At 42.3% G+C, this 15,400-nt stretch overlaps 3 protein-coding genes across 3 annotated transcripts; 1 reads left to right on the top strand and 2 right to left on the bottom strand.

Moving 5' to 3' along the window:
• Positions 1-10: 10 nt before the first annotated feature.
• Positions 11-2,686, top strand: ppcs (phosphopantothenoylcysteine synthetase). The gene is made up of 4 exons (XM_070959775.1): positions 11-104; positions 978-1,500; positions 1,585-1,688; positions 1,953-2,686. Exons 2-4 carry the CDS (start codon positions 981-983, stop codon positions 2,277-2,279), a joined length of 951 nt encoding a protein of 316 aa, XP_070815876.1. The 5' UTR covers positions 11-104; positions 978-980; the 3' UTR covers positions 2,280-2,686.
• On the bottom strand, positions 2,547-8,854 carry utp3 (UTP3 small subunit processome component). Its single transcript, XM_070959774.1, has 16 exons — positions 8,660-8,854; positions 8,235-8,322; positions 7,248-7,304; positions 7,105-7,161; positions 6,908-7,019; positions 6,757-6,825; positions 6,539-6,660; positions 6,272-6,427; positions 6,109-6,180; positions 4,683-4,723; positions 4,499-4,595; positions 4,140-4,277; positions 3,897-4,033; positions 3,756-3,822; positions 2,978-3,085; positions 2,547-2,841 (listed from the first exon to the last, which is right to left on the bottom strand). Exons 1-16 carry the CDS (start codon positions 8,674-8,676, stop codon positions 2,752-2,754), a joined length of 1,428 nt encoding a protein of 475 aa, XP_070815875.1. The 5' UTR covers positions 8,677-8,854; the 3' UTR covers positions 2,547-2,751.
• Positions 8,855-9,767: 913 nt separating this feature from the next.
• fam83e (family with sequence similarity 83 member E) lies at positions 9,768-15,203 on the bottom strand. The gene is made up of 9 exons (XM_070957610.1): positions 14,421-15,203; positions 13,835-13,981; positions 12,524-12,648; positions 12,013-12,441; positions 11,711-11,767; positions 11,558-11,608; positions 11,243-11,477; positions 10,949-11,164; positions 9,768-10,175 (listed from the first exon to the last, which is right to left on the bottom strand). Exons 1-9 carry the CDS (start codon positions 14,886-14,888, stop codon positions 9,981-9,983), a joined length of 1,923 nt encoding a protein of 640 aa, XP_070813711.1. The 5' UTR covers positions 14,889-15,203; the 3' UTR covers positions 9,768-9,980.
• Between the last annotated feature and the right edge of the window lie 197 nt (positions 15,204-15,400).

The raw sequence follows: 15,400 nt of genomic DNA, 5'->3' as shown, positions 1-15,400 counted from the left end.
TTTCCTGTGTATTAATAAGGACCAGAGAATCAGCTCACTACATTCAGGAAGTGCAGAAGTTGTTCAGAAGCTTCCTCTGACTCAGAATAACCTCGGAATCTGAAGTAGGACATTTTGCAGTTTCGTCCTTAAATACTTCGTTAAAAAATGTATTGTTGTCGTTTTATTCAGGATATTTTCACTGTGGCAAATTATTGTCTAATAGGTAACGTTACGCCGTGATATGTGTAATTTTTTTTTATTTTTGCAAGAGTGTGATGAAAACCTGTCCAGGTCTTTTCGCCTGTCATATTACTGAACATTTCCGGGCAAATTAAAAAAGTGTCCATATCATTTGACAGCATGTTTTAGAGAGTGGGTTTCCTGTCGTGACGCAGCAAATAGACAAGCTTCACCTGTTAAAGTTCATCGAGTGTTACAGTCATTTATGTGGTGGAGCTTAAGTCTGTACAAAGGTAGCCTGTGTTGATATGACGCAACACTATGGTTTAGTGAGGTCCTTAGACTGTTGAATCAACATCTCCAAAATAGTAAACTGGACATTATAACACTCACCATAATTGCTGTGTTAGACTGTATTAGTTTTAGCTATAGGTGTACAAATTGGCAGCAGATGTATGTAAAACTGGATGTAGTAGAAAACAGAATATGCAGTTTTAGTCCCCAGTATGGATCAGGGTCCAAAATCCCTGGATCCTACACTTCCCATAATTCAACCCAACTGTCTTTCATGCCCCCATTTGTTTCTTGAACCCAAACTGAGCACATTACCACTGGACTGTCCTCAAATGTTTGTAATTTGAATTGAGGATTCAATGCCACGTTTTACTTTGCTGCAGCTGTTCTGATTTCTTCGACTCCATATCCCTCATTCCATCATCAGGTCATTTTCTCTAAAGACATTATACAACTGGCTTCAAGGGCATGTCCATCTTTACTCTGCTGCCCTGAATCCTCTTTCCTCTCTGTTCCTTCAGGTGATGGCTGAACCCAGAATATCCTCCATTGATGGGAAGTTAGCCGAGGAATTCGCTGTCCCCTCCCATGTGGAGGAGGTCAGGGAGAAGATGGCCGCTTTCGCTGAGCACCACGCGGCAGCAGGTCGCAGGGTGGTCCTCATCACATCAGGAGGCACCAAAGTTCCCCTCGAGTCCCGCACTGTTCGCTTCCTTGACAACTTCAGCAGCGGCAGACGAGGAGCCTCCTCAGCAGAGTATTTCATAGAGACGGGCTACGCTGTGATCTTTCTACACAGGCACCGCTCGCTCTACCCCTACACACGTATGTTCTCAACCATGAACATGCTGGATGCCCTGAAGTTCAGAGGTGGAGACACCGGTGAAGTGGTGGTTAATCAGCAGGTTCTTCCAAACATTGCCAAAGTGCTGAAACGATACCAGGAAGTGAAAGAAAACAGACTTCTTCTGCCCATTGAGTTCAACACCCTGTCAGAGTATCTGCATCTACTCAAAGCAGCAGCACAGGCGCTCAGCACAATAGGTACAAATGAACAAGTTATATGTTACAGCTGTGGTTCTTATGTTGCTCATAACTTGTCCTCAAATGTATTTATTTTGCACTCAGGATCCAAGGCCATGTTTTACTTGGCTGCAGCGGTGTCTGATTTCTATATCCCAGCATCCGAGATGCCTGAACACAAAATCCAGTCTTCCAACGGACCTCTTCAAGTGAGTGAAAAAAATAGAAATTCTAGCAAATGCTGCAGAATTTATGATGTTTTTCTTTTTTCATGGTAATGTTGACCTGGTAGATGGTCCAGACTGAAAATATGTCACTACTAGTTGGACAGCATTGAATTTTTTACTTAGTGCTAACTGGAAAATGTACATATGCTAACACACTAAACTGCCGTGCTGAACATGGTAATCCACTTTAGCATCACCTTGCTAGCGCTTGACCTAATGAGAATATATATTTTTTCCCCTCTTCAGCTTAGCATGAACATGGTCCCAAAGATCTTGTCCCCTCTGGTGAAGGACTGGGCACCTCAGGCGTTTGTCATATCTTTTAAGCTGGAGACAGACGCATCCATCCTGCTGGACAAGGCTCGACGGGCTCTGGAGACCTACAGGCACCAGGCAGTGGTGGCCAATGTACTAGACTCTAGACGGGGTTACGTGGTGGTGGTGACCCCTGAGACTCAGGCTGAGTTGATCCTCACAGAGGAAGATGAGAAGAATGAGGTGGAGATAGAGGTCAGGATAGTGAGCAACCTGACATCAGCACACAACAAGTTCATAACTCAACAAGGGGGCTAATGATCATCATCTACACTGCATGTCTGAGTCAACAGCGCAGCTGCAAGCTGCTGTGTCTGTGCTTTCCTGATCCTGAGCATGGCTTAAAGTTATACTTGCCTGTTCTGTTGACATGTTACTGAATATTCAGGATGTTGTATGTTTGCATAACCTGACCTAACCTAACTATACACACAACAAGCCTTGCCTGGTCTTTTAACATGCTCTAACAACAGATCTCTGAGCTTATATATGCTGTCTCTGTACAGGGACGATATACAAGTTACTACAAGTTTCTAAAATGTTTATTCACATTGCACAGTGATCTAGTGCAGGAAAACATTTTGATGTCTTTTCTACAACAACAGTTGAATAATTCAGTGATATGCTTTACTGCAAAGGTCACCTACAATAAACAATTACAAGTACATGCCACTGGTGTTTCTTCAACCCAATGGTCTCATTGGGCGACATATTTTGGATTCTCTCTTGGTTACTTAAGTTTGATGCTCTTCTTGACACCAGCACGAATACCAGACATCTCTCCGCTGTATCTCGTCTCCTCCCGACGGACCTCACGGACCTGGTGAATATGAACATCAAGTATTGATGTTGGAAATATGCTTGAAATATAAACATACATGCAACCAGTGCCTTGAAGCTTTATGACACACTTCAACAGAAACATAAATGTTCACATCAGCGTGTGGAGTACAAACCTGGCCCTTTCTGCGGATCTTGGCCCGTCTGAACTTCTCTCTGTGCTTGACTCTGGGATTCCGGTCAATTTTCTTCCTCTTTGGTGTGAGCCCCTTGTTCTTGGCCATCTGTGGAATTGATAGAGGTAAATAATTAGAATAACTGCTCAGACGTGATAGAGTTTAACATGAAGTGAATAGAGTACGACAGGCACCATATGTGGAAATGTATTCAAAAACTATATTTTTAAAGATGTATCTAAAATTTTACAAATGCCTCAATGGCAAAGTGGCAGGTGTTGCCAATAATAAATACTCAAAGACGTGAGGGAACATTTCCTTTGATCTATTTGTAGTACATTTCAAACATTAGCAGATTTGTTTGAAGATGCAGGGTTCAAACAGCTGAATATCTGCTGTAATCCATGTTAGGTGGCGCCCTCATATGACCAAAAAACGATGAAGAATACATTTTACACTATGAGATTTGTTTTCCCAAAACAATACAGAAGATTCAAACTGCTGTGAGACTAAATGCTACATTTAATCCTGTTTATGTACTGCAAGCCCATGTAAGATTAGAAATTCAGGGTTGTTAGTCCAGCATAAAAATTGACAACTCCCTGTCGTACATCCTGCGCTTACAGCCAATCATTAGATTCAGTTGCTGGCAAATGTCTGTTTTCACCTGATCTGATGGAGTGCAGTTAACAGTGAATACTGAGCAGCTCTTCAGATCACTCTGGGTGAGAGCATCTGGATGTAAACACTAATATTTCAGCGTGTGAGTGAGTGTAACCTGGTAAGTGATTCCTCTCTTTGCATCTGGATCGGGCTCTTCCTCCTCATCTTCACTCTCCTCCAGCCTGCAACAAATTCACAGTCAGATCTCCCAGTTGATTTTGTCCAAACTGCCATTAGAGACTTAAATCACACTTACTCCTCAGCCTCCGGGTGATTGCCCTTTCTCTTCAACTTCAACCGCTCCTCCACGTCTCTGTAGAAAAGCAAAGCCGCTTCCTCATCCAGGTCAGAGTCTGAGTCCTCTTCAGCCTCAGGTGCAGCTGCTCCTGAATCCTGCAAACAAATGTGCACTCATTACTTTTTAAGCTCCACAATGAACATCACAAACAGATTCAAACTGAGAACGCCTTTCACGTCTGTAATCCTGGAGAAAACTCACCTGTTCCTTCTTGCTGGAGACTCTGCTCTTCTTGCCCTCTGCTGGTCTGCTGGTGGCCTCATCTTTGTCGTCTCCTGCTAGCAGCTTGCGAAACTGTGGCGCAAGCCGAGCATCTACTGAACCAAGTTCATTGATGAGCTGCAGGCGAGAATTGAGAGTCAGGAAGACAGAGGCTGCAGCTAATGTAGATATGGGTGCGTAAGTGAGACGTTTCATAACCCGTGTCCCACGAGACATTAAAGGATGCTGTCCAAAATAAAAGGCTGTTTGTGCAGTTTTCTTGACTGCTGGACATACAGGGTGAAAATACATTGGCTGTCCCACTGGCAGCAGGTGTTAACATGTTAACGTGAACTTACATTTCTGTAGGTGAGCAGTCTTTCAATCACAGGATGGTGATGAGCCGGGATTCGTTTTGCTTTCAGCACCATGTAGAAACTGATGTTTGTGCAGTAACTGTGGCAGGAAACAGTCACGAGTCAATCGGTGAAGGAGTGTGGCTTGATTTTTGAAATGTGTGATTATAAGTTGATTACAACTTACTTGAGATAAAGTTGCTGTTTTGTCTGGAGGTAGTCGGCACCCTTTGGAAAACAGGATGAAAATTGTTCAGACTCACATACTTGATTTCTATCTACACGACATTATTTAGAAGTTTCATGGTTCTCCCCGGGATATATCCACACTGCAAGCTTACAACACGGCACCACGTATCACACTTCTCCTTTATGTACTCTACAGCAAATTGCAAAACGTGGATGCTTCACATGTTCAACGCGGCAGCACACATCTTTACAATCACCACAGGTGAACACTTAAGATTCGTGTCACCGTTCTGATCCACGTAGTGCCTGACAACAAGCCTCAGCTGCTCTAAACTCACTGCAAACCACAGCCTCTTACTGCTTTAACAAATGCCTAAAATCAAGAGCAATGGCTCGTGCAGCCCCAGGTTAAGATGGTTATGGGAACGGTAATTTAGCTTTGATGATGAACAGGGTGTAGATTGTCATATAAGAAAATTCTGCTGAGTTGACTGATGCTCTAAAGCGGACTGAAGAAAATGAATTCACTTGTGGCCGAGTAAAAAACACTTAACACCAAATTTCCTGGGTTGCCTTTAAAGAAGCAATGATGAACCTAATTCAAGAGCTGCCTCTGGTTTGCCGTTCTGCTTCAGCGAGCAAGAAACAATAAAACTGTCACAGAAGTAAAAGGAGCCTCATTGTTTAATGGTCTGTTCCATAAATGCACTTTTCATAAATGCTAAAATCTGCAAACAGATTTATTTGGCCACCTGGGGGCAGTGAAAACAACACTGAAAGTCCACCACTTCTTAAGCTCATATGGGAAATTTGTTAGCAAACAGCTGCTGATTTACACATCCAGCAGGAGTCGTGTTTCTGGCCACTCTGTAAGTCCAATATTCACTATCCTTTTATCTGTTTTCAGTCTCTTCCAACCAGCTCATGAGGGAAATATCTGGCTTATTAGCTGCTAAATGTTCCACTGTGTTCAAGAGCTATTTGCTGTGTCTATCTGCACTTTGGTGCAGAGCAGGCAGAGGCTTTCAGAGCTGAAAATGATCACTAAAAGAGTGAATCAAAACAGTAAAGCTGTGGACCGGAGAGCTAAACGATGAGCTCAACACTCAATTTAAAGCTCCGTAAAGCAGGGGGAGTGCAGGATACAAGCGATGTTACTCCACAGGTTCATCGAAACAAGCGACCTCTTTCACACCGTCACATTTTCATTTGATGTATTGTTATTCTGTGGTTTTATGCACTGACTTTATTCTTATTTTCATCCTTTTTATCATTATCATGTGGCTAATTTTACATTGATTTCTTTCTTTGAGCAGCAATCCCTGTATGAAAGGCGCAATACAAATAAAGTTTACCATTGTTATTATTATCATAAAAATATAGACTATAGCCGCTGGTGGAAACATGAAGCTGAATGCCCTCACCTTCCCTGGTGGGATCTTTCCGTCCTTGACCATCTGCATGAGGGGCTGCAGCTCATCCTTCAGCTCAGCGAGCTGCACACATCGTACAGAAACAAAATGAATTACATGTGATAACTGCAGTAAGCAAATGTCTTTTTGCTTACGAAATCTGAGCTTGTTTTACCTTTGCCTTGAAATCCTGAATAAGTTCAAGCAGCTCTGGTGACTCCTTCTTCAAAAGCTTCATTTGTTCCTTCTGGGACATCTGCTTCAGGTCTTTCACGATCCTCTCCTCCTTTTCTACGGTCTTGTTTTCATCCTTCTCCTCCACAGCAAACTCCTACATTCAGACAGTCCCATAAAACAACCAAAGTAAACAAAAAGCATTTTTTTTATCACAACACGTGGCGTTAACTGCAGGCGTTGAAGAAAGATTTACAATAAAAAATACCTGGAAAAGGTTTAAATCATAATCCTCCTCGCTCAGATTCGCAGCTAAACGCTTTTGGATAGTTTTAGCCTCTTCTTCTTCCTCTTCTTCCTCAGCGTCCACCTCTTCTCGCAGTTTCCCTTCTGTGATAACACAATTAAAATGTTGCGTCAGCCTCACAGACAACAAAATCATCACGAATTTCCTTCATCATTTTGCTGGAGATAAAAGAGGCTTACTGATGGTCCCATAGTCGGTGTCGTAGAACATCTTCTTCTTGGTGCCCCACGCCATTTCATTCGGAAGATCTGGGACAGACAGCGGACAGTTAAACGGACGAGTATGACAGTAAACCAAATCCTGGACATAAACTGTTGATTGTACATGTACCTTCTTCTTTTTTCTCCTCTAGATCACTCTCCATGTCTGTCCCCTCTTCTTCTTCCTCCTCCTCCTCCTCCTCCTCCTCTGACTCAGAGTCGTCCAGTGCCATCACCTCCTCCTGTGAAATTCAGATGAGCCTGAATTTATTCTTGAACTACACTAATTCTCTGAAGGTAAATCCAAGCAAACACATGAGGCATCACCTCATCGTCCAGCTCCTCTGGGTCGCTCTCCATTTGAACACCACTGGCGAGAAGTTTCTGCAGCAAAGAGAAGAAAAAAAGTTAACAGAACAATAAAACAGCACAATACACTGAGCACAGAGCTGCTAATGAGGTAAACATACTGCAATCTTCTCATCGTGAAACTCGTCGATTTTGTCCTTTGTGTACTGTGACGATTTCTGAAGGGAAGAAAAGAGACATGTTCAAATCAGGAGTGTTGAAACTAACAACCACAACAACAAAGCAAAGTCAATGTGGTGACAGGCGGCAGATAAATCATATCAGTATCACAATATGAGAGAAGAAGTATCATCAGATTGTGGTTTTTATAGGAAAGTTACAGTATTAGAGAAAAGTGGTACAGCTTTCTGAATTCTGATTATTTGTCAGTTTTAACTGCTTGGCCTCTCATTTCCACGTCACTACTGATTATTTGTTTTCTTAGACATAATGCCAGCCATATGCAGTTAACATTTAATACTGGATACCAGAACAATCAGTGGATACACTTCCACATTACTGACATTGAACTACTGATGAAAAACTCGACAAAAACATAAAGTAGGTTTCAGCGGTATAAAACGTGGGGATACATTTCCCCCCAAAAAGTGTGCAGTCGATACATATTGGCCTTGTTTTTAATATTGTTGCCACAATAACAAAAGCTTTTTAACTTTTGACCATTTACAAAGCAACGAGTCCTGAAATTTTGTCAACATTTATAAAAAAATATTGCAGTATTTAAATGTGCAAATATGACTCATCTCTGGATCAAGGTACATTTAGAGTTCAAGTTTAATATGAGGTTTTATTTTGGGCTAATGATAAATATAGTCAACATGTCTTGGATGCAGAAGGTATGTCCTTATTTTAATCTGAGTACGCTGAACCTCTAACACTGGCTATTTTCCCTGGGCTTTCGCTTTGTGTGTATCAAAGTAGTAATGAAATAAAACCTTCAACTCAGTGACATATTTTCAATCCATTTATGTAATGCAACTCTGGAAGTATTAAGGCTTACAAGAGAAGCTGACAGGGCCTTTCTATCAAACTTGCTCAGGAAAACAACAGCACTGTAGCCAGAAAGACCTTCTGCTGAGTCCTCTTACCTTGTCGGGGACAGGCATGTCCCTGTGGGCCTCAGGGTCATCTTCATCATATTGCTCTGTCTTTTTAGGCCTGTGTACAGGCTTTCCCCTGAGCAGCAAAAGAAAGGAGACACAGGTGTGTTTGAGGATCCGCAGCATTCAGAGGACGTTTACATCATTGGAGTATCTTTTAATTTCGTGTAGGTGCTAATGGGAAATGGGTCTGGGTCTGGGCTGAGGGCTTCTAAGACTTCGAAAAGATAAAGGTTTCCATAACGCGTCCACTCAACTCTGAATGAACACAAGAAAACACAGAAGTGTCCGGAAGATAGTTGTTCCAATGTTACAGCGTTACAGTACAGTTAAGCTAGGTCTGTCGTTAGCATTACACATTACAACATGCAAACGCGCAGACTGTGATTTTAGCTAACTTTAGCCAAACTCACCTTTTTGCTCGAACCATGACGGAAATGAATTAAACCTGCTTGCTGCACCTTAGCAAACAAAACAGGACGTCGCAGTGATAAACAAACAACGCCAGTTCTTTAGATTAAAACGAGAGAAAACTGTAAACATCCAGTCGAGTTGAACACTTTCCCCACACCAACATGTGCTTCCGTGATTTCTTCTTCTTTCCTTTTAATGATGGGCGACGTGAATACTGCCACCTAGAGTACTGGAATATATACATCATTTTAGCGTGCACGTTTTAAATAATTTGTTTATAAGTTAAAATCAAAGAAATGACATGCAAATGATGATAAGAAAATAATGTGCAGAGAGAGGAAAAACTACTTAGCAGCTTACTGATGATCTCTACTTGAATAATAGTAAAGAGTTAGATAAATTAGGACCCCTGTACCTGACTAAAAATTGACATTGTCAGATTGTTCATATTCTTCTGCGTATCAAACCGGTTTCCTGAAGATTCCCACCTCACTCCTACTGTTTGTCTCCCATATTTAGCAGATCTTTAACTGGTCTGTCCAACCCATGCTGATAATTTTTAAAGAGATACTAAAAACCCTGTTAAAGAAGATACTCTCATTATGGTTTAAAAGAGTTTTTGCCACTATGCCAGGAATTTATTTTCTGATGGGGAATCAATGTATCTATCCATGTCTGTAAAAAAGTATTGGTATCAATATTCTGATCCCCCAAAACTCTGAAAAACATACAAAATCATAACCTCTTTGTCTTTCATGTTAGCTACAGGCCTTATGTCTCTTTCTTTCATAACTTATCACTGACCTATGAATCGGTGTTGCTCTTCTTACCAGTTTATCAGAACCATTTCCCTTTACTCTGTCATGTGCCAGTATCCAACACGGATGTACATCGATTGCCACATGCTGAAGGTTGAATAAAATCAGAGCTATTATAATTTAAATCAAAAAGGTCCTTCTGTAATGTGTCCTAGCTAAGAATCAACTTAGATGCATATGCAGCTCTATCACAGCGCTTCATGGGATAAAAGAGTTGAAAATTTTCAAGGTGAACAGCACACTTGTATTTATTTAAACACACTTTAAAGTAAAGCATTGCTTCAAACACGCTGTATCTAGCATACAGTGAAACATGTAGTCATCAAATTCAGCAGGAAATCAAATTAACAGAGAAAAGTGTTATATACATCCTTAAAATGGTTTTATAAAATGAGTCGCAGCCTGTTTTGGGCTTAGTTTTGGTAATTAACACTGCAGAGGTCATTCACTGCGTTTCCTCAGTGACAGAAGATGTTATTACAATTACTGCTCATGTATTTTCTTATTTCCATGCTCCTGCTTCGTGTTCTCCTTCCATCTCTGCCAGTGACCTCCTCCAGTCCAGGGTATAACTGGAGCTTCGAGGCCTCTCTCTGGGCAGAAAGTTTTTTGGAGTTCTGAACAGTAGAGGTTTCAGTTCATCATTCCTCTTCTTCATCAGGGCAAAAGCAGGTGTCATATAATCTGGTTCAAAGACCTGCTAAGGAAACAGAGATCAACAGAAAAAAAGAACATTAAAATCATACAGCGCTTTGGATCAATTTTGAGGTAAAGGCTCCTGATTATTGCTCCTCATGGACTCATGCATCAATAATTTAATGCTAAGAAAGAAAAAGATATTTCTGTTGTACAGTACAAATGATTATTTTTCTGACATTTCTCAAAAAGTTTGCTTTTTTCTTCTGAAGTACTGGATAATTTCTCTTCTCATGGCTTCCACAAACCCTTCAAATGAAATATTCCGACAAAAAATATTCCCTTTTTGCTAAAACTGTTAACATTTCAAATTATAATGGCCACAACATATGATGAGGGGTCACAAATGGTTGAGAACTACTGCTGGAGAGCCAGTGCTTTTGGTGCTCATGTTTCTCATACCTCCATTTCTTTAATGAGTACAATTTTAGCTGGACCACACTTAGCAGCCTACCAGAACCAGGATCAGCCTACGCAACCAATGGAGGTCAGTTTGATAACAGGAAACACAGTACGGAGGTGAATTACAACAGTTGTCACCAGGACTCTGACATTTTAAACATGACAGACAGGAGGCGAGAGGCGGGAGAGGAGCAAGACTCCCGCACTTGTTTTATTATTATGGTACTTTTACTTGATAGTGCTTCTCCAACTTCAGTGAGCTAAAGAGTAAAATCTATGGAAATTGTGAACTTCTTTCTGTGCGTCTCTTCCTCCATCACTTCTTCTTCACAGACATATACACTGATAAATATGACGAATCCACACACTTACTGCGGCCTTGAACCTCGGCACCGGGGTTCCTCCCTCATCTTTTGTATCTGTGTTGTGCACGCTCAGTTCGATCATGGACTGGCTCAGTTCTGACACCGCACCCTTTGATCCTCTGTTCAGCTGCCCGGAGGCACTCTGCTGGGGCTTAAGCCTCCTCATAATGTCGCTCAGAGAGCTGAAGCTCTCGGACTGCGGCACCCTCAGGATTAAAGGTTTCTGTGAGGAGAGAAATGCATCTCAGTTTTTGTATCAGGGTTAGCTCTAATGTTTTCACGGCACAGGCCAGTTACTTACTCTAGAACATGGCGTGTTCTCCACCTTGGAGCTTGTTTTATTGAAGCTACTCTCCTCTGCCAAAAGGGGCTCCCTCCTGGAGGGCTCTCCTCTCTTTGTGGAGGAAAGTAACACCATATTGTGTGTTGGCTCTGTGGCTTTATCATCAGCTCTCGTTGTGGTTCTGTCATCTAAATCAGTGCCCTTCTCCCTGGAGAATTGCCTGGAATAGGATCTCTCTATCATGTGTTCCACCCTGCAAGAGAAAATATTTCTTTTGGCATAATATTTTAATAATAATTTATTCAATGTGTTCCTTTGTATTTTGGGTGTTACCTTTTCATTACGTCTGCACTTGCCAGGTCATTTGGCAAGAGGTGTGTGTTGCTACGAAAATAACCAAGATCCCAAAGAATGATTTTAGTAAAAAAATGACCAGAAATAAAAAACAATACTCTTAATGTCAAAACTGTCTGTAACAAGACTCACCTGAAAGTTGATATATCTGGCACATTGTTGATCACCGGAGACGTGTTTTCATACGCCCTGTCACATACAAGAGGAGATCAGCAAAGTCATGCAAACAGTCTGTGGCTCAACATATTAACTGTGCTGTCCATCATAGGAAAAACCACTTGAAGAATCATAAGAAACCTTTTGGTGAAAGTTTAAAAACTAATATATAGCACAAAATAACAAAAACGTCCTGGACAGCATCCAGCAAAGCTAGTTTTGAGTAAATTACAAATGTAAATATGTACACTGCATGCATAGTTAAGTCAAGATATTACCTTTTCTTATCCACAAAATGGTTTCCACTGTAATTAAAACTGTCCATAGCTGGTCTTTGTTTATCAAACAGCATGTTGTATTGCATATCCTTCGCCACAAAGTCCTCATACTGATTAACAGGACTGTTGGGGAAGCAGTGGTCTCTCTGGACAACCCCCATGGCTTCCCAGTCCAGGTGGGACTCAGCAGGTGGGGATGGAGGGCTGGTTATTTCGGGCTCCTGAGGGAAATGTTTTTGAAGCCTGAAATTCGAGAAGTCTTTCAGCTGATGAGTCACATCTACATGAGTGCCAGCAACCCTGCCTGTCTCTGGGACAGGAACCGAAGCAGCAAAAAGGATCCTGAACTCCCTGTCAAATGAGTCAACTACTGGGCCGCAGAGAACGGTGATCAGCTGCCGGTGCAGGTGAGCGTCTGTCCAGGTGAGGCTGCGGAGCACAAAGACAGCGTGACATCATTCTCAGGTGTGTCCAATACATACAAAGGCAATGAGTTGACATAACAGCTCACCTGTAGCTGCCGTGAATCGTTGTCTCCAAATCCACCAGAAGGAACTTGTCTTTCATTTCCCCGATCACAATTCTTCCTGTTCTTGAACAGAAGGTTTTTCCTCCAAGAAGACGTACCCGCATATTCTGCCAGACCACAGGCTTAAATTCAAACTCAAGATTGAGTTACACTTACAAGTAATCCTGAGGAGGATCTACCCAATGGTCAAGACATTTCACGAAAAAACAAAACAAAACAAAACATCCATCCATTTTCTATGCCGCTTATCTCCTTTCAGGGTCGCGGGGGGGCCGGAGCCTATCTCGGCTGTCAGTGGGGTACACCCTGGACCGGTCGCTAGCCGATCGCAGGGCACAAACACACAAGCATTCACACTCACACCTAGGGGCAATTTAGAGTCACCAATTAACCTAATGAGCATGTTTTTGGTCTGTGGGAGGAAGCTGGAGTACCCGGGGAGAACCCACGCATGCACGGGAAGAACATACAAACTGCACACAGAAAGGCCCGACCCGGGAATTGAACCAGCGACCCTCTTGCTGTGAGGCATGCACACTACCTGCTGCGCCACCGTGCAGCCCCAAAACAAAACAAAACAAAACAAAACAAAACAAAACAAAACAAAACAAAACAAAACAAAACAAAACAAAACAAAACAAAACAAAACAAAACAAAACAGATGTCAACCTCATGGTGGTGCTAGAGGACAAAGTCAGGAGATCACCAAAATCTTTAGGAACCAAATTTTGTGCCAATCCATCTTTTAGATGTTGAGATATTTCACTGGATAAGTGAAAATCCACCAGAGTCATTTGGGTTCATCCTCTGCACACCAGTCCTGTTTTGCTATACAAGAAGTGTCGCCATCCCTGGAGCTGCACCACCAGCATGACTAAAAATAGTGCATCAGATTGTTATAGCCAGTATAATGAAGAAAACATCTTAGATCTTGCTCAGGATTTTCTTCATTTTGTTCCAAACATCAGAATGATCTTGAAAAACAATGCTGAATGCAGTGCAACCAGTTTAAGTACGTGTTGCTGAAGCCCATGTCACATTCCTAACATAAGCACACCGAAGTAGAAAGACTCAGCAGCAGATTATGACATGCCTCTCCAGAGAACATATGCAGTGTATCAGGGTTTTAATTATAATGATGCACATTGACTTTCAGATGTGACCCATCACACAATCTGCTGATCTGTTAGACTGGTGGTGATAATGAATAAAGGCTCTGGTTTATGCATTTCCATGCCAAGCATACACGAGAGGCTGCTAGGTGTGTGTGTTGATTTGCATGAAGTGACTCACCGGATGCCTGAGCCTGTTTAGTGTGAAGTTCTCCTGAATGGACCTTTGGTTGAGGATGATGTAAACAGGTACACCGCGGGAGGCAGCATTATGTAAATCAGCAATTATTACACCATCTGTCAATCTGTCTGTCACAATGGCAATTACCTGCATAACACACAAAATGCCTTTAATTGACAGAATTACTCAGAAAGTGGCTTTCAAAGAATCAAACCTGCCTTTCCCTCCTACATTCCTATCATGATAAATTGAAAATAATCGTATCTTTTACTTTGAGGTAAAGTAATGAGGTGCTTTATATAAGTGAAAGTGGACGAGTAAAATGTAGTAACGTAAAGCTTCTCATTCAAATGAATGGTTTCCATCTGTGTTAAAATGTACAGATGCATACACCTTTAAACGCCATTTACAGTGCTGTAGCTGGTGCAGTTTGCTTCATGTCTGAATCGTTCTGAAGCAGCGCTTTATACTTTTTAAAGTAAAATCCTAATTTGCAAAGAAGCGATTAACTAAAATAATCAAGTAAATTACTGATTTCAAGTACTGTATTCATCTGTAAAAATTGAATCCACATATATGTGCGTACTTGGCTGGCCTTTTGTAAGTGCCGTCTGATGATCTCTCTGACAGGAGGATCCCCTTCAGCAGGAGGACTGGTGTGGACTGTAACGCTCCCTTTTGGCCTCCAGTGCCTTTTTCCAGGCCAGCCCAGATCCAGGTTCGGAGTTGGTGCGTCTGAGTAGCAAGGAAAGTAGGTGGAACAGAAGTTCTTGATCTCTGAGCTGCCTTCTTCTCCATTCGCTTCTCTTTGCACCTGTATCTGGTTGAAGTGATAGTCCTCAGCCCAGCTGCTTATCTGGCTGACCTCTTCACAGGACAGGAAGCAGCCGGAGCGCTCTGTGCCGATGGAGCTGTAGAAGGCCTCTGGTCCTTCGCTCAGGAGTCTCTCCACTGCTTGACGCTCCTTCTCACAATGGAGGAACTCTGGGGAGGATTCAGTCACGGGCAGGAACACGACATCCTCATCCAGGCTCTGCTCTTGGGAGTTTGACATGGCCGTGGCCTGGTGTGTCTCTGGGATAAAAAGCTAACTATCAGTCTCCTCTACTGACTCCAGTTGCGTGACGGCAAGACTGGCCTGGGCCAGCTCATGTCACTCTTCAGTGTAGTCAAATCATCACTTCATTTATCCCTCTAGCAGGAATCACAATATTTCCATGTTGGCAAACGCTGCCCAGAACACATATGATGCCTCGATGTTGCTGATAATCTCGATGATGAGCTTGGCTTCGCTCTGGGCTGAGATAAGAATCAGTTCAGGGTTCACACGTTCAGTCCTGAGCGTAGTCTATGTTCTGCGGCAGCCTGTTTCCCCCAGCTCGCGTTGACACAAGAAAGGAAGTAGAATATTAAAATAGGCAAATGAAAAAGTTGTTTGAACACGCATGAAGCAGCGTTTTATGAAACTCACCTCCTGGGCAGCACGTCTCATCTCTCAGACACCAGTATCACTCAGAAGCTCTCAGGAACGGCAGCTCTTCATGTGTTCCCTCCCATGCATGTCAT

The sequence above is a fragment of the Chaetodon trifascialis genome, chromosome 3, assembly GCF_039877785.1.
Source record: "Chaetodon trifascialis isolate fChaTrf1 chromosome 3, fChaTrf1.hap1, whole genome shotgun sequence".
In the NCBI taxonomy this organism is placed as follows: domain Eukaryota; kingdom Metazoa; phylum Chordata; class Actinopteri; order Chaetodontiformes; family Chaetodontidae; genus Chaetodon; species Chaetodon trifascialis.
Note: the sequence above shows the minus strand (reverse complement) of the source record. Positions and strands in the feature narration are given on the sequence as shown.